The 18,289-nt window shown below is 49.2% G+C and overlaps 5 protein-coding genes across 5 annotated transcripts; 1 reads left to right on the top strand and 4 right to left on the bottom strand.

Moving 5' to 3' along the window:
* Positions 1-637: 637 nt before the first annotated feature.
* On the bottom strand, positions 638-7,602 carry ACC1 (acetyl-coenzyme-A carboxylase; the record flags this gene model as incomplete). The annotated part of the gene is made up of 3 exons (XM_064897011.1): positions 638-7,135; positions 7,202-7,372; positions 7,426-7,602. 3 exons carry the CDS (start codon positions 7,600-7,602, stop codon positions 638-640), a joined length of 6,846 nt encoding a protein of 2,281 aa, XP_064755961.1.
* Positions 7,603-9,338: 1,736 nt separating this feature from the next.
* On the bottom strand, positions 9,339-10,880 carry ALT1 (alanine transaminase; the record flags this gene model as incomplete). The annotated part of the gene is made up of 2 exons (XM_064897010.1): positions 9,339-9,593; positions 9,648-10,880. 2 exons carry the CDS (start codon positions 10,878-10,880, stop codon positions 9,339-9,341), a joined length of 1,488 nt encoding a protein of 495 aa, XP_064755960.1.
* Positions 10,881-11,695: 815 nt separating this feature from the next.
* Positions 11,696-13,423, bottom strand: LTR64_002640 (uncharacterized protein; the record flags this gene model as incomplete). Its single annotated transcript, XM_064897009.1, has 1 exon — positions 11,696-13,423. The coding sequence occupies one exon, from the start codon at positions 13,421-13,423 to the stop codon at positions 11,696-11,698; it is 1,728 nt and encodes a 575-aa protein (XP_064755959.1).
* A 2,565-nt stretch (positions 13,424-15,988) lies between these two features.
* LTR64_002639 (uncharacterized protein) lies at positions 15,989-16,678 on the top strand (the record flags this gene model as incomplete). Its single annotated transcript, XM_064897008.1, has 2 exons — positions 15,989-16,424; positions 16,476-16,678. The coding sequence occupies 2 exons, from the start codon at positions 15,989-15,991 to the stop codon at positions 16,676-16,678; spliced, it is 639 nt and encodes a 212-aa protein (XP_064755958.1).
* Positions 16,679-16,688: 10 nt separating this feature from the next.
* LTR64_002638 (uncharacterized protein) lies at positions 16,689-17,808 on the bottom strand (the record flags this gene model as incomplete). Its single annotated transcript, XM_064897007.1, has 2 exons — positions 16,689-17,582; positions 17,632-17,808. The coding sequence occupies 2 exons, from the start codon at positions 17,806-17,808 to the stop codon at positions 16,689-16,691; spliced, it is 1,071 nt and encodes a 356-aa protein (XP_064755957.1).
* Positions 17,809-18,289: the final 481 nt, after the last annotated feature.

The raw sequence follows: 18,289 nt of genomic DNA, 5'->3' as shown, positions 1-18,289 counted from the left end.
AGCGGTTCATACTTGCTACCAATTGGTAGCACAGTATATTGCGTCTGGCATGGTGGAAAAGAGAGACCAATGTCAGCAAACAGGATGAGGTGTGAATAAGACATATTTGAGCTTTTGGTCAGGAATTGCGAACGGGCCTCTCTGAGTGACACTGTAATGATCAAATGATTGCAATTCACTCCTGCTGTGAACGCTCGTGCCAAGTCGTGCCGAGCTCAAAAGGGTGAGCAGTGTCCGTACATCTTCTGTAACCTCAGAATTTCAACCGGCAACTTCGTATAACTGGTTCATAAAGTGTCTATTCCAGATTGAAAAGTGGTTGCACAGTGGCTTCCTTCCTACAGGTTGCACAGCATTCGTGCAACATAAGTTGTCACATCTCCACGCAACCAACGCACGAGAGGCGTGGAAGACATGTTCAGACAATGAATCAATAAATCTATGATATACCGAGAATAACATAAATTCAGAAGCAGGAAGCGATGGCGCCTGAACAGCCATAACTACATTGATCCAACCAACATGTGACCATGCAGCTCTTCGCTGCCTCCACAATATGCACCGTAAAGACAATCATAACCACCTATACTCATATTCCCGTAAATTCCAAACTTCCCATCATGGCCCTCTCAAACACTTAAGCACCTGTCAGGTACCTGACCAAGTTGTCTCGCTCGCTTGTAGGAACTAAGCTGAGCACTTCTCTAACACCCTTCAAGCCACCTTCCTTGTTTGCCATCATCAACTCTGCAACCTTCTTGCTGATTGCATCGCTCTTGACAGCATCAACTCTAGCGTAGATGTCCTTTCTGTGGCTCTCGTACCACTCGGCGACCTTCTTGTCATCACGATCGAACTCAACATCGAGCATACCAGACCACGCCTTGAGCATTGCAAGATGTTGGTCTCGCTGAACGATACGCTCAGCCGATGTCAACGGTGTTGCGCTGTTGACGGAAGACATTCTCTTGAGCATGACCTCCTCAGAAAGTCTTCGTCGAAGACGCCAGTAGAAGAATCGTCGTGCATTCTTCCAGTGAAGACCCATTCGAATGACACCCTTGGCTTGCATACGACCAGCTCGATCGTGCAAGTCCGCGAACTGGATCGCAACCTGCTGGTAGACTGGTCCTAGCAGGTTCTCTCGCTCAGTCATCTTGGACTTGATCTCGGATGCCTGCTCAGCAGTGATGCCCTTAGCAACAGACTGTGCCCTAAGTTGAGCATATTCTGGATCCAATCTGGCCATGGTCTCAAGCTGCTTCTCCTTGCGGTATTTGATACCAACAATACCTTCTGGCTCTAGAACACCTCCACGAGCGTCCTCATCAGCATACATCTCCATCTGCTCAGGATTGATGGTAGGATCAACAACGACCCAGGAACCACCACGAAGCTCACCGAATGGTGGAATGTAGACAAATACAGGCTGCTCGTACTTGACAAGAGCATCGACAATGTACGATCCGTACTTGAGCACTTCGTTGTACATGTCTCGCTGACCACCAGAGAAACCACGCCAGTTGGCCAGAATCATGACCGGCAACTGCTCACCGTAGTTGAAGTCCTTGAGGGCTTGAGCAGTCTTGAAGGCGGAATTCGGATACCAGACACCGCCAGCTTCTTGCACGACTTGCTCCATAGAGTCAGCGTTGGCAGGGTCTGCAGGTGTGACGTTCTCAACAGTTCTAGTCTCAACTGCGATGACACCCATTGGAATACCGGCAAGACGAGCACGACCAACAACGACGGTTCTCGCCCAGCCACCAAGTGCTTCGGTGAAAGATCCTCTGTCGAAGAGACCAGATTGGAAACCATCTGCAGTCTCGGCACCTGCGATGAGGTGACGGACATCATACGGTGCCGATCGACCTGGTGGGAAGAACGTGATGTCTCGATCCCAGAGGTCAACAGAGGGACTGATCGGAACAGGGTTGCCTTTCTTGTCTGGCACGAATGAGAGCCAATCAACAATCTGTTCCACACCCTGGAAGTCGTCGTTCGCCGTCATATGGGAGACACCATTCTTGTACATGATTTGTGTGCCACCAAGCTGGAGGTTGGAGGTGTACACCTCGCGTCCCAATACCTTGTTCAAGGCAGGTGCACCAGTGAGGATAATTGGCTGACCCTCAATCTGGATGGCACGTTGGCCAAGTCGGACAAGGTAAGCACCAATACCGACCGATCGGCAAGTGACCAGAGTCAATGTGAAGATATCTTCGTATGCCTTGGATGTGGCACCAGCGATGAGACCAGAGCCTCGCAAACATTCAACACCAAGACCATCCTTGGCACCAACAATCGTGACGATCCTGTGTCGGGTTTCTCCTTCGTCTTCGATCTCTTCAGTGAGCACATCCTTTTCTGCCAGGGTCTTTCTCTTTGCTGGTGTTAGGTAGAGGTACTTGAAACCAGCATTTTGGTTATTGGGATCATTCCAGGCGACCGAGAAGTGTGGGATGAGCTCGTCAGCCATACCAATACGAGCACCGGAGTTGGCGGACAGGTAGATGCGTGGTACACCAAGCTTGCGAGCGAGTTCAGTGCACCTGTTGAAGAACGCATCTTCTGTCGGACCAAATGAACCAATTTGGTACGTGATATCGTTGGCAACCACAACAAATCGTCGTCCTCGAGGATATTCAGGTGTCCTAGCTGTGATAAGCCAGCCGACCATACCGCAATTGTTGGTGCCTGGCTCACGTGCAACCTCGCTTAGGTTGTCGGCATCGTCGAGCACGAGTTCCTTGTAATCGATGCAAGTGCCAACTTCAGGTCGTGATTCGGCCAGGGCAGGATACTTGGCAGTAGCCTTGGACCAGCTGTTCTGAATAGCTTGCCTGAACAGCTCTGGGAAGTCGTAAACATATTGGGTTCCCATTAAATGAGCCTTGTTTCGCTTGGGCTGTAGCCACTCCTTGATAGCATATGGTGTCGACACTGGTCGCATGTGCATGGCTCCCACTTGGGTGCCGCCAATACTCTCGAAGATCCAGTCTCCATTCTTCGACTTTCGTTCGACATACGACTCGACCTTGACCACAAATCCAGATGTGTTATTGATGATAACACGGAGAGGGAATGGCAGTCCGGATTCTGGGTCAGTGCACAGAATACGAAGCTCAGCGTTCGTTACACGAAGGCGCCAAAGTCTTCGACCAAATCGTTCCAAGAAACCAGCAAGCTGTTCTTCAACATCCTTTGGCTGAAGTGGGAAAACTGGAGTGAAATTGATGAAGATGTGGTTGAGATCCGAGTTGTTGTTGCCAATAATCTCAAGAGCATCAAGAATATCGTTGACCAGTCGGTCAGTCTCAGCAATGAGATACTCGGCAGTAGGAATGTCGTCCTTCAATCGACCTGGGCGCACGACAGCACGTGTAAAGTAGCGCTTGTCAATGACCTTGTCATTCTCATTGCCTTTTCCATAAGCCTCGAAGATATGAATGTTGCGATTCTCCGTGAAGACAGGCTTGATCTGGAATCTTGAGAGACGTCCAAGCTCAAGTTGGAAAGCAAGTGCAGGTTCGACGTGTCGCATGCCAAGGTCTTCGTTGTAGAGGGGTCCTCTAAATGTGAAGTAGCCTGGATAAGCAGCTTCCTTGTGACCGCAGATGAATGTAACTCGTCGAATCTTTCGTGCTGCAAGGTCACCCTTGTAATCGTCAATCAGTGCTGCGGCTCGGCCAAGCAAGTCTTCGTCGTTCATGCCTTCATCATTCTTAATGGCAATGTTCAGGACACCAGTAAGGTCACTGTCATCGTCGACATTAGGCTTGGTTGATCCACGACGCTCACTTGGTAGAGCGAGTGACGAGACGCTAGGTCGTGAGGCTACACCTCTGGGGAAGACCTCAAGTGCACGAGCCATCACCTCGTCAGCGTCGTCAAGGTATTGACAAGCAACGATGACACCCTTTCTGGTGGGCTCATCAGGATCCATGACCTTATTCAAGTATGAAAGATCGCTGACAGATGTGACTCGCTTGAAGGCATCGGTGCTGCGTGCTGGTGTCCCAGGCTGTGATGGGTAGGACGATTGTAGTGGCAGACCAAATTCAGACTGACCAACACGTCGAAGCACAAAGTCCCACGAGAGGTAAAAGGGTGGTTCCACGTCATTGTGATACTCCACCTCTTTTACAGTATAGGCACGATAAGCTCGTCGAATATATGTTTCCAAAGCAGCAAGGCCAATCCATGGATCTGAATGAGCAAAGAACGATGGCAACACGTCAAAGACAGTGTACTGAGAGTCAACAACCTCCTTCAAGACATCCAAATCTGGCTCCCGATGACCTTGGCGAGACTCACCATAGCTTGATTGCATGACAGCAGATTTGAGAATGTGCTCCATCTGCGATCGTCTCTCCTCGAGTGAAGGAAGAGCAGCTTGGATCAAGAGTTCTCGGGCTTTGAGAGCGACCTTAGCAGTGACTCGGCCTTCAAGTTCAGTCAGTCGTCGTAAAGATGGCTTGAAATACTTGGCCATATCGCTGGTAGCAGGCTGGTTTGGTCGGTACGCATCCAGGATAGCCACGATGAGGTTGTTCTTAGTGGCAGCTCTGGTGTGAGAAAGTACCTGCTGCACGACTGGCATGACATCCTCTTTGTTTGCCTCACGAAGCTTGAGAATTACATCTTCGTCTCTGAGGACACCAGAGCAGAATTGCTTCTCCACAGCATAGTACTGATCGAGGAAGTAAGTAAAGATGCGGTACTCGTGCACTTTCAGGCCGTCCATGTATTTGTTGATGACATCAAGTAGTGGTTGGAGAGTGGTTCGAAGTGTGGCAGCATTGGCCGGTGAGAGGTTGTCTTCCAAGAACTTGGTCAAAGTTCTCAGCAGCTGCTTCGAAGGGAAATCCGAGTGGCGTGCATGAGCGCGTTTCACAGTATCTTCAAGCTGGGCATCCAACTTTTGAGGTGTTCGCGAATGAAGTGCCGAAGCTTGTGCAGCCCACTCACCATATGGCAGCTCGGGATCTCGAAGCACACTGATGAGATCTTTCAATGTCTGAGCCATAATGATCTGGTTATCGTAGCCCTCAAGAATACTGTTGAGGACATCGTAGGCCAGAGCGAATCTTTGTGGTGGTTTGTTACCTAGGAATTGAGGAGGACCGAAATCTGGCAGCTTGCCAATAAATGGCTGTGCAGTCTTGACACGTGAAGGGTCATCGAGAGCAAGGATACCAAGGATGTCGCCAGCCTCGAGAGTGGCTCCTGGCTGCTTAATGAACTGCACGATACCGTCTTCTGATGCGATCAAAGGCATGTACATCTTCATGACTTCAACCTCAGCGAAAGGTTGACCAGCGCTGACGTGCTCACCATTCTCGACAGTAAACTTGACCAGCTTACCAGGAGATGGAGTTCGAAGCTGTGTAGGGTCGTTCTCCTGCTCAAGAAGAGCTGTCTTGCCGTCAACGCTGACACGAGTGGCACCAGGCTCGTCCTTCCAGTAAAGACTGTGTGACTTTCCACTAAGAAGCATCAAAAGACCACCATCGGCCAACGGCCTGACTCCAACAGTAGCTTTGGTGCCGTTTATGAAGAGATGGTAACTGCCTTTGCTGGATCTGGTGGCAGTGAATTTGTATCGTTGGCCATCGTAGATGAAGTCGATTGGGAAGACAGTCTTCAAAACATCTTTGGAAGGTACTTGGCCCTTCTCCAAGCCCTTTCGGTACTCAGTGATGCAGCCCTCGCTGGCAACGTGAGCCTTGACGGTGGCACCAGCAAGTACAGCCAATGTTGGATCTGGCCTCTCTGCAGTCAATTTGTTGGTGATCAGTTGATCGAGCCAGCCAGTTGTGATCGTGTTGCCTTCGAACGCTGGAGTCTCGAGCAGCTTGATCAAATATTCGACTGTAGTCTTGAAGTCTCCACGAATGTTCAGTTCCTTCAGGGCAACTACCATGTGCTTTCGTGAAGCAGCTCGGTTCTCGCCATAAGCAAAAATATGACCGAACTGGCTGTCGGAAAAGCTGTGAATAGATGAGGCAGAACTGACGGAGAAGTAACCCCAGACGTTTGAGGACGATCTGAAATTGAGATCGTGAATAGTACCTCCAGACGGCTTGAAGCCCTCGTTTGGATCCTCAGAGGTGATACGACAAGCGGTACAGTGACCCTTTGGTTGTGGTCGTCTTTGAAGTTTCGAGGTCTCTGGCTTTGTGAAGTGGAAGTCGATGTCAGTGGTAGTATGAGGATCCACTCCGTACAACAAACGAATGTCACGGATTCTGTGTAGTGGAATACCCATAGCAACCTGTAGCTGAGCAGCTGGCAAGTTTACACCACTGACCATTTCGGTAGTAGGATGCTCGACTTGTAGACGTGGGTTAAGCTCGAGGAAATAGAAGGCATTATCGGCGTGCGAGTAAAGGTACTCAACAGTACCGGCAGAGACGTAGCCGACCAGTTCACCAAGGCGAACGGCGGCCTGCTCCATGCCACGGAAAATCTCTGGACCTGCGATTGTGACTGGTGCCTCCTCGATAATCTTCTGATGTCTTCTCTGTACTGAGCAATCTCTGCCGAACAGCGAGATGTTATTGCCATACTGATCAGCCAGTAATTGAACCTCCAGATGTCGAGCATTGCCTGCGAGCTTCATGATGAAAATTGGTGAGCCTGGAATTTCACTAGCTGCGGCGTTGTACAGGCTAACAAAGTCCTGTTCATTTTCGACTTTTCGAATACCTTTTCCACCACCTCCTTCTGAGGCTTTGACCATGACAGGGAAGCCAATTTTCTTTGCGGCTTCGAGACCTTCTTCCGGGGAGTTGACACAACCCTTCTGATAAGTCTCGTCTGTGACTGTAACAATGCCATCCTTGTCAACCTCAACATCAGCAACACCTTCACCAGACCATGGTATACATGGCACTTTTGCGTGTTGTGCAACGATTGTAGAGGAAATTTTGTCACCCAAAGATCTCATGGCAGAGCCAGGAGGACCAATGAATATAATCTTCTTCGGCGAGGCAGCGAGAGATTCGGGAAGCTTTGGATTTTCGGAGGCATGACCCCAACCAGCCCAGACTGCATGGGCGCCGACTCGCTCGGCTACATCGACGATAAGTTCGACGTTGGCATAGTTGTTGTTGTTGGTGCCACCAGGAACCTATGGTCCAAGCGTCAGTATTTTGTGCTAACTGCGACAATGTTTGAGATTTTCCAATGCACGTACCTCGACGTATTGATCAGCCATCCTGATGTAATCGGCGTTCGCTCCCAGGTCTTCTGGAGTAGCCATCACAGTGAACTGAATGGCTCTCTCGTCGCCAAATGTCTCGTACGCCCATTTTCGGACTGATCGAATTTCTTTGACTGCAGCAATACCGTTATTCGCTATCAGTACCTGACCGACTCTGTTAGAGGCTGCAAGATTGACAAGACGATGTTTAAGCTCACATTTGTGATGACCGAGTGACCATCGCTAGCATGTACGAAATCCTTCACTTTGCTCGGGGGCGCCTTGGACAGCTTGTTCCCGCCAATGAAGTGGGAAGCCACTGTCTGTTTTGCTTGCCAGGCACTGGTTGTGCCATTTGGCGTTTTGGAGCCGTTCACACCATTAACGGCAGCCATATTGTCTGATTTTGGGAGGTGTGATCATTCACAGAGATTCTGGAATTGAACAGAGGGGCGGACTCTCGGTGTGGAAGACTGTTCCAATAACTGCTCGACGAATAGGGGATCGTGGGGAAACTGGACGCCGATCCTGAATCCTTTTATGGGAAAATGTGGTAGAAAGTATGTGTGATGTATATTAATGTCCGAATCCTCTGAAACACGACGCTTGCAAGAAGGAGCGAAGATGTCGACAAGGACAACGTTAACAGAGGGTAAGAGGAGAAGAAAGATAGAACCAAAAAGAGTACGAGCAAAGCGAGGCAGGAGCCAGAGGAGAGATAATATTTCTCTTCGTCCTACGAAAATAAGCACAGCACTTGCAGCAGACGATAAAGTGTCCTGTAGCAACTACCAATAGGGCTAGAATGGCTCTGGAAACCGCGTTGACTTGATCCGGGTCTCCTTGATTGTTGGATTTTCCATCTATTCCGAGTAGCTTGACTTCGAGGCTACGAGCTGCTCAGAATGATGTCGCTGTCACTCTCAGGTGCAGTTGAAGGTGGAACTTCTGCAGCGTCGGGGACACTTGCTTATCTTTGATTGGCGGGGCCGGCCACTAAATTCAGGGCCAACTGCACCCCAACTCCAACAAAAATATCCTTCTCTCCAATATGTTCAACTAATCTATGCTGAAAATTATGTTGAGGCGAACATTCTCTTGTTGGTTGCACATCTGAACTTGCGTGCTGCTGTGCAGCATGGTTCACGTTTGTAGTTGCTCTGGCTCGTGAGAACTGCGCAAACCAACTATGTAGATACAATCCTGGTCAGTTCATTGATAATCCCGATCTCCTAGATATCAAGCTATTCAGCCCAATCGTCTCCTCACACTGATCTGTAGTGGAGTCCGGCTAGTTGGTCATCTTACATACATCAAATAGTGTGACAACTTCGGAGTCCGCAGCATTTTGATTGTGTATCAGTCGCAAGACCTGAGGCTCGGTTTCCGGTGCAGGAAGTATAGACGAGGAGGCAGACATGGCCTCAAGCGCAACATCCTCTCAAGTACAAGATACGACATTTGGCGAACTTTGAACCCGGAAGCAAACCGAATCGTGGAATTGCCCCTTGCAGACATCATCAGCCTTGTACCCACTCTATAAGTGATTACTTCAACGCTTCTTCCGCGTTCTGTCGGACATTATGTGCTCCATCTGCATGACCTTCTTGCTATCCTCCTTTTGAAGAGTATTGTCCTTGTGCAAGCACGCGTATAGCACTCATAGTAATACGATGTGCTCGCATCATTGAGTACTGTAGCGCAGTTATAACTGCACTTCTTAGGAGGACCCGGGTTCACTATCTGCGTCGATCACCCGTCGAGCAGAAGATCCCTGTCAGTACTAAATTTGGCGTGGTTGAGGACGCCTCAGAGGACCCACCGTTACCGCCATTGCCAGTTTCGAGCATTGTTCGTGCCAAGACTGACAATCAAATCTATCCTTCTTTACACATATGTTATACAAGAAATCAAGCACGCTCGTGCGTAAATTTGTAGAAGAATATTGTGGTCAAGTGCTGACGAGCGGACTTCACTGCGTATCTACCACTGCACAACCACCCTTCCAGATAACACCGTAGTTTTCTGGTTACTCTCAACAGGGTCTGGGTGATATAAACTATGGTCGCCAGCAACGCTATGTGAGTAACAACAGAAGAAACTGGATGAGTTGGTATGTTGACACACAGTGCTACCTATACTGATCCATAAACTCTTTGTGGAACTTTGTGATTCTGCCCACCCATTCTGTGCCAGGTGCCAAGAAGGTTGTCCTGAAATGTAATGTTCCTGGCTTTTGACCAAAACCACTCCCTGGAACGACACAGATGCCTGTTGCATCCAACAACTCAAGACAATAGAACTCGTCGGCGTTCTTGCCCTTCTCTTTAGCCACCTGCTGGGCTTTCTCTGGAATGGTGATGGTCGGGAAGAGATACATCGAGCCCTGGAACGTTTGTCAGCATACATACGCGAATTAATTTGTGGGTAGAAGACTCACCTGCGGCTCTCCAATGTCCACACCCTCCATCTCCTTGAACGCCTCATACAGTGCAGTTGCGCGTACTTTCAGACCATCCTCAATACCCTTGTACTCCTTGTAGTAGAGCTCGTAGCTTGGGTCACCCTCTTGAGGTGGGTTGATCATTAACTCAACACAACACTGTCCAGTGACAGGAGGACACAACATAATACTGATGAACTTGTAGATCTGCTCCTGCACTTCCTTATCAAAGCCGACGAGCTCAAAATAACCACCTCTATGACCACACTCTCCAACCATACCCTTCGATATCGAGTGAAGCGAAGCAAGTTCGACGTGGTCATAGGTACCGGGGTTGTCCCTCTGCAGTTCTCTAAGCACTTTCTTGAACGAGATAAACTCGCCAATAAAAACGTTCGTCTGGTATACCTCATCGGCCATGACAACTAGCTGGTTCTCTGCAGCAAACTTTATTATATTCTCGATGTCGCTGCGAGGCAAAGAGGCACCAGTCGGGTTACCAGGATTGATGATGACAATAGCTCTGACATCTGTACCATCTTTCTTTGCATCCTCATAAGATTTTCTGACGGTCTCGAGATCTGTGCCCCAGCCTGTCGACTCGTCTAGATAGTAGGGACAGCATCTAGCGTTCAGTACGGAAAGCGTTGCGGTATACAATGGATATTGAGGTATTGGGACTAATATGCCGCTCTTGTCATTGGCGCACATGATGTGCATCAGGGTGTTGACTCCAGATGAAGCACCAGCAGAGAGGTAGATGTTATTGAAGTCTGCAGGGAAGCCATCTCTCTTCTCGATGTACCTCGCCACACTCTTTCTTATCGCAGGTACACCAGTACTCTGACTATATGCACCGACTGATCCAATCTCTTTGATTAGCCATCTCGCACGATCCACGGCGTCCTGCTTGTAGTCAAGGTGTTGGAGGAGGACGTCGCTGTGGTCGAGAAGATTAGGGTACTCGAGAAGGGAGAGCACTTGTCTAAAGAATGTGATGGGCTTCTGATCGAGTTGCTGAGGGTTGCCAATGTTGGCACTGATGACTGTGTCGAAGGGCAGCTTGTTTTCGGCCGGAGGCGTAGGTGGCTCGTCTTTCAGCTTTCGTAACTGTGCTCTATATTCTTCTGATTTAATTGCCAATTCTCCACGGACGGCATACTTTGCCGCCTTCACGTGCGGGTTAATATTATCAATGTTTAGCGCTTTGAGTCGCGGGGTCGAGGACATCATGCGGTAGTGAAGATGTATAGGGTTTGGCAGGGTAGAAACTGCACAAGAGCTGAGGTCAGTCAGGGCTTAAGGGTTTGATCACGAGAGAAAGTGAAACAAAATAATTTCTTTTTCGAGTCACGCAGACAGATATCGCTGTGGTTCCCACGAGCGGATCTGCCCGACTTTGCAACAGGGCAGGTGCGACTCGGAGTGGACCATTTTGACTTCACAAACAAGATAGCGCGATCGTGTTCACGGGGCAGTGGAAGCTCACCTCGAGGTCGGTTCCTACTTGTATGGCTGGCGAGACGTGGTCGACCAAATTGTGTCTGTATGAACTGACATGCAGAGGCAATATCTTTCGACAGTCGTTCTGCTCTGGCGAGAACCGATGACGCTGATGATGTAGCCATGCTGGTCTCGTATCTTCACGGGCACAAAGTGGGGTGGTTCGATAGAGCACAAGGCACGATAAAGTCAGCCAAAAGCAAACGACAAGAGGGAAACACAAGCTCTTCGACAAGCTCGGTCGCGAGACACGCCGCGGAGCGCACAATGTGAGGTCTGAGATAGTCAGACATGGTGCTCGTGGCTCACAGCTCAGATCTGGCCGATGCTTATCGACAACGCTTCGAAAGTGTGGGGGAAACATGCAAATCTAGCCTGTCATTAACTTTCCCAGCAAGCTGATCTCTCCTCCGAGGCGAGGGATCAACAAGCGATAAGCGTGCTTGAGCCACGCGAGCATTCATGGATCGCTACAGCAAATACTGATAGGCAATACTCCTTTTTTTTTCACGTGGCATATGGAAGCTATTCGAAGCGACATATCATTTCGTAGCACTTGCGTTCTTCAAAATGGCTTCAATCTCCTCGTCTATCGTTGGTCCTTGGTATTCCTTCCGCCCCCGGACAAAATACCACAAAATGCTGAGGATGATAACACCACCTAGAACAACGATCGAGTAATTCATGTTGACTGCATTTGTGGCTGCTTGAGGAGGCCAGAAGGACCAGAAGATCACAAAAACCATGTAGGTACAGGCATACGCGTTATTGGCAGTACCGAACCAGCCTGGAAGGTGAAACGGTCCCCACCTCAGTTGTGTGTGAGCAATCGAGGATTGTCTTCGCTGTTGACTAGGTCCGAGAATTGGCTTGGAAGAATCCTTAGAGTCATCACTACCACCTCTTTCGCTTGCGAACATGGCATCGCTTGAAGGTGTGTCGAGAGTATCGCCAATAGCAGGAGAATCTGCCTCTAAGCCATCTGTACGCGCTCCTCTGTGCGGAGCCACATTGCCCTTCACTCTGTGATACAGCAGAAATGCCGAAGGAATGAGATACGACAGGTAGAAGCCATTGATCGTGAGGGACACAACGTCATTGAAGACGGTGTAGCTTCCTAGATAGATGAGTGCAAGGGAGGCCGCTAGCCCGCAAGCAACGCACAGAGCATTAAATGGTATGCGCTTCTCTCTCGTTACCACACTCAACCAGGAACCGAACGGTGTGCCGCGGTCTCTTGCAAAAGACCATATCATTCGTGATGCAGTCGTACAGATACCTATTGCGCATGACCAGACCAGAGCTAGAACGACAGCTCCCATGACTGCTGCACCAGTGGTGTTATTGACAGAGTTGTAGAACACCTGAATGAATGGGTAGCCTGTTGCTGTTTCGAGGACACTGTCCACATCGCCCAAGCAGAAGAGGATCGTGATCATCGTGACAAAGCCAACGGCACCATTCACACACATACCGGCGATAATGGCTCGTGGAATGTTTCTGGCTGCATTCTCTGTCTCTTCAGCTAAGTGCACGCTCGCATCTGCGCCGACAAATGTGGCTACGTTTCCTAAAAAGCCCACGCAGTAGCTTATGCCTTGCGTAGGCCAACCGCCTTCGTTCAAGCTTGTCGTGAACACGAAAGAACTGTCATGCCTCGGAGTTGTGCAAACCCACAACGTGGTAACAACAGCGATGAATCCAGCGATATGAAAGACAACAATAAAAATCTCGAATTTCGGAAGCAAGCCGGGCGTAACAGTGTTGATAAAGATACCACTTGCAACCACGGCCCAGGCCATAAGCATGCCCTGCCATTCTCTGGCAACATAGTCATCGTGGCAGAGAATAACCAGCCCTTGCAAGATAGTCCCTGCGAAGATTGTCTGAATAGCCACAGTCGCAACCCATGCTATGCTCGTCAACCATCCCACGATGTAGCTGCTGAGGATCTTCCATCGTGGAGGTGCTGTCAAGTAGGTCCAGTAGTATTGCCCTCCTGCAATGGGAGCCATGCTGGCCAGCTCGCTAATGACTGTATACACTGACAATGTTGAGGCCCAAGCGATGATGAATCCATAAAGCGCTCCTGCTGGTCCGCCATTTTCGAAGCTTTGACTGAAGAGTGCGAGCACAGTCTCCCAAGTAATGAGCTCACATACAGCAAACCCTAAGAGGGACCAGAAGCCAAAACGCCTTTTCAGAGCTTGCTTCTTGCCGAGAAGAGCAAGTGTGCCACTGTCGTCTGACGTCGTTCTGGTCAGCGCCATGTTCGAAATTGATTCTATCTGCCGCTGTGACCGGTAATGATTTTCGCTACCGCACAGTAGTGTGAACTGACGAAAGCAGGTTTCAGCAAAGCTCTCGGAAATGTTATTGCATGACGATACTCATGAGCCTTGCCATATAGCTTCGGTTTGAAGAGACGTAAGAATAGAGATGTATCGAAAGTAGCACTGGTGCTGCAAGTGTGAACAGTAAGATGTTATGCTTTTCGTCAAAGCACCATGCTTTGGTATTTGTATTACCTCCAGCATTGGGCTAGGTAAGATTCGCTGGTCGTACACAACATCCACTTCTCCACGCTCTACCCGAGCCCACTAGTCGTGGAACTCGCGCTGACACGCTCACGGGTTGCGGTGTCTTTGCCGTGATGGGAGTCAGAACGATTCCTCTTATATGGCAGGTTTGAACTGCTGGGTACGTTTATTGCTTCCGTCTCGACATAAGTCTTCGAGCCCAACAGTCTTTGCGGGCTAGCTTTCAGTAAGGACGAGGACAGTTACAAGTTCGAATGAGAGGGTAAGGTTTGGAGGTAGCCTCGCTAAGACTAGCCTTCTCATGGACAGATGCTTGATCCTTGGCCACAATGCTTGTTCATGGATCAGTGGTGCAAAGAGACAGAAAACAAGCTTTTTAAGGAAAACTTCGTGGAATCGTCCGAACTTTTGTGTTGTACTTGGTCTGATTCCTGCTCAGCACTGCGACTATGTGACGCGAGCACATGCGAAGGACTAAGAAGCCACATTGCCTCTCAAAGTGATACAACTGCGGCAATTTAGCGGTCATGTTCTAGCATCACACTTGCAGATTGTCTGATGGACTGGCCAGCCCTTTTGAATTGTGCCTTTTATTCGAAGAGGCCTAGATAAGACAAAATCCTTCTAGTGATATAACACTATGGTTAAATTTAAGTGTTGTGTCGACCTTAAGTGCTACACATCTATCTATGTCACAGTCGCTCTCCTCCCACCTATCAAAACCCTGCTCAATCTTCTCAGTCGCCCCTCTTTTACCGGTTTTCCTGACGTACCTCCTTCTCCATCCTCTGCACTGAGCATTCTCTCCACATCTGTCAACTCTATGCCGTGACTCCCTCCGTCCTCCTTCACCGCACTCGTCAAGGTCTCTCTCCTCCTCAACCTTTCCCGTTGCTGAATCCTTTCCTTCGCTTCTTCCGCCTTCCTCCGTTTCCTGTCATCTCTCAATCCAGGTCGCTGCTTATACTCATCCATTGTCACACGCCCATACACACCATAGAGCGTATGCTCCCCCTCCTCCATATACATCTTCCGCTCCGCGAACTCATTGAGCGCGGCAAGATACGACTCACGAGACTTAAAGCCGCGTTGGACATGAACGGATGGTGTTAACGTGATGCTGGATGTGCCTGAGAAGATAGAGGAAGTGCTAGGAGCACGAGAATGGGGTTGACGTGGTGTTGGCGGGTCTTGTGAAGTTACAAGCCGGGCTGTTGAGTCCGTCGAGGCACGAGGCGTGGAAGTGTTAGAGTAGTCTGAGAATGTGCTGGAGTTCATGATGAATGAGTCGGGAGAAGGTTTACGACCTGTTGCTCAAAATGATATATAGGTATCGTGCTCCTAGTGACCAGAGTTGTGATTCTTGATATGACCGAGTTTCGACGTAGTTCGGCTGACTTGGTTCAAAGGCGACAAGACGAGACTTTTGCGAGTCTATTGTGTAGTATACTAGATAACGATCTTCAACCAGTAGGGTCTTGTGAAGTATGACCGAAGAGTCAAGGTTCTTGAGGGTTGGTATAGTTAATGATATTAGTTATACTGTTTCTACAGTGACATGGTTGGAGTATAAGGGACGACTGCAAGTGTCTGTTACAGGACATAAAGAGTAAGTACTACCAAGGAGGCGAATCCATTCAGACTTGACCAAGATCAGCCAAGTGATGACATCCGTCGACTCGGACATGGGGGAGATGTTGAACGCAAGCCACTGAAGCTTGGTTGAGCCTCAAGTTGAAGAAGGGTCATGGTATCCAATAGGAACCCCGATAGGATTCACGTGAAGTGATCGGACTGCCAGAAGATGACCACTGCAGGGTGGTTAGATGCTTAGCCTACCAAATGATGTGGGTTGCCCTTAACATTGTGCTACCGAGAGTCGAGCACGGATAGTACACGCACCACATGGAAAGCAGGAACTCAGTGGTAGGGTATGCCCACAGGTGCTTTGGTACATGATTGATTGTCGTTATGTTTTGAGATGCGATATGGAAATCCATAGGTTTTCTGAGGACGTCGCGAAAATAGGTGCGTACGGTTAGTGGGGCAGGTCAACGCGTTCCAGTCGCGTGCTTCAAGGACCTTCTCGGAAACAAGCTATAAAAAGTCCAAATCATTGATCAAGGACAATCAATAATCGATACGACGAGCACGACTACACTAGAGTCGAGATCAGATCCTCAGTGGTACTAGGTGAGGACACATACAGTTCACTACAAATCTCGAGTTCAGCTGTTTTGTGTGACTTTTTTCTGGTATCTGTCTCAATCTCCGAACCAGTCCTGAACAAGAATCATGTTTGATCCGGCACAATACTATGCCTTGACCTCGGATCAAGCAGCACTTGTCCAACAAGTCACCAAGTACACCAAGACCTATTTTCAAGATCCTAAATTTGACGCTTCACATGATTTCAACCACGTATTGCGTGTCACGGCTCTCGCGATCAAAATTCTTGAGCAGGAGCAGCAACTTGTGCAATCTTCTGGAAGAAAATCCTATAATGTCTTGACAGTCGTTCTTGGAGCATTGTTGCATGACATCGATGATCGAAAGTACAGGTCTGCACAAGCCGCGACGGTGCCGGAAGCACAAGCATTGCTAATGAAACTCGGTCTGGAAGAGTCTTCGGCTGCTCGTGTACAAGCCCTGATCGATGCAGTCTCGTATAGCTCCGAGAGCAAGAACCCGCAGAGGGTTAGGGATCTGCTTGTCACAATTCCCGAGCTCGGTATTGTTCAAGATGCTGATCGGTTGGATGCTATAGGGGCTGTTGGCATAGGTCGCTGCTTTGCTTATGGCGCTGCAAAAACGCCAAGGGATCTTGACGCAACACTCGAGCACTTCGACGACAAGCTTCTAAAGCTTGCTGACATGATGAAAACGCAGACTGGTCGAGAGCTCGCCAATAAATATACTGCTCGGTTGCAGCAGTTCAAGTCTTGGTGGAAGGAGGAAATTGAGTTTGCAAATGGTCTGCCGTAACCGTATCGCATCAAGTGACTTCAGCTTCTCCAGGTTCACCCAGATCATCATCCGCAACAGGGGCGTCTGGCTGTTGTGGTACAGATGAATCCTTCCTAGGAGGTGGAGGTGGAGCTGCAGGCGTGCCCTTTCTTGACGGGATATGATCCTGCTCTGCGCTCTTCTTCGCTCCCTCGTTGAACATGTCGTCAAATCCTGGAACGGCAGCATGTCTCGCCTTCTTGGTTCTGCCACCTGCAGCTTTGGCAGGTGCGGCATTCGGATTCATCATTGGTGGCGGAGCAGTATTCGAACTCAACATGGGAGGCTGAGCCACAGCATTCAAAGACTGAGGAGAAAAGAGTTCAGGCTGGACAGTCTTCTCGCTGAAAGTTTCGATACTCTTTCGTTCCGCGTCGAACATATTCTCTCCAGGTCCCTGGACTTCTTCGCCTAGGCCGAGTGGAAGCCTGTGCAGCGCTCCATAGCCTAGAACAGCTCCCAGAGCACCTTCACCTCCCCAGCCTCTTCTCGGTATCAATTCTACTTCACGAACCACATCAAACTCTGAGTTGTAGACCCATAATGTGAGACTTCTGTTTAGATGGTCCTCTACCAGCTCTCCTAGTGCTCCTTCTCCTCTCAATGCTCCACTCGGCGAGCCTAAAATGTAATCGCTATGTGGTAGTAGACCTGCTTGATGTGCTGGTGAAAGTGATGAGGGGATTGTAAGCACGTGCCAGATGTTCTGGGTCGAGTCCAAGGGTGCAAGTTGCAAGGTTAATCCCAATGATTGAAGGTCATGTGGAATTGGAATGGGAAGAGTGTATGTTCGTTGGCCTTTCGCACTCCATATCTCGAAAGAGCACTGTGCTCCTGCACAGTTTCGTACTTCAGTCAGGAAGAGGGAAGGGTCAGGTGAATCCTGATCAAAGAGTCATTAAGTGTCAAACGACCCAATGACATTCACCTACAATATGGTGCCCATTCAGGCCGACAACGAAATCAAACCACGGCTCAAGGTTGACATCTGGGTTAGTATTGCGCAGGATCTGGAAGCCATAAGAACTGTCGTTGCTCTGCTGTGCTTGCGCCTGCGGTAATGGTTCTGCATCGAGCCGTGAGATGAACCTATTCAGTGCACCGAACATATTTGCAGATGAATACTAACTAGGTGCTCGCAACACGTCGTGAGAGCAGCAATCTGCAGTGACTTCGAATTCAGTAAGCGAGTGACTCCTTCAGGTTCAAGTTGGTCACAGCAAGTACGCTGTTAGTCTTGGGTGACCACTATAGTAATGCAATATGCGCAGACTCCTTGCATACTATTCCAGGCGCGTCAATGCCAGCCCCGATCTTTCTAGCACTTTTAGCCGCGATACTCCTACTATATACACATAAATTAGGCAACTACATGCGAACGACGTGATGTAGGCCTCTACGATTCGCTAGGTCACTGAATTCGAGTTGGAACATCATGTTTGCCTTGAAAATTCCTGTTCTCAATTCTAGAGCTTATCAGCAAGATTGTGTTTGTAAACGCGGCATAAGCGGATCTTGTGATCGAGTCGCACACTCGACGCCTTTGTGTAGATTTTACACCTAAGGTCTTTATTTCGGTTCAACTCTCGA

The sequence above is a fragment of the Lithohypha guttulata genome, assembly GCF_036872675.1.
Source record: "Lithohypha guttulata strain CCFEE 5908 chromosome Unknown scaffold_2, whole genome shotgun sequence".
NCBI lineage: Eukaryota > Fungi > Ascomycota > Eurotiomycetes > Chaetothyriales > Trichomeriaceae > Lithohypha > Lithohypha guttulata.
This window is presented reverse-complemented; position numbering and strand designations above follow the sequence as displayed.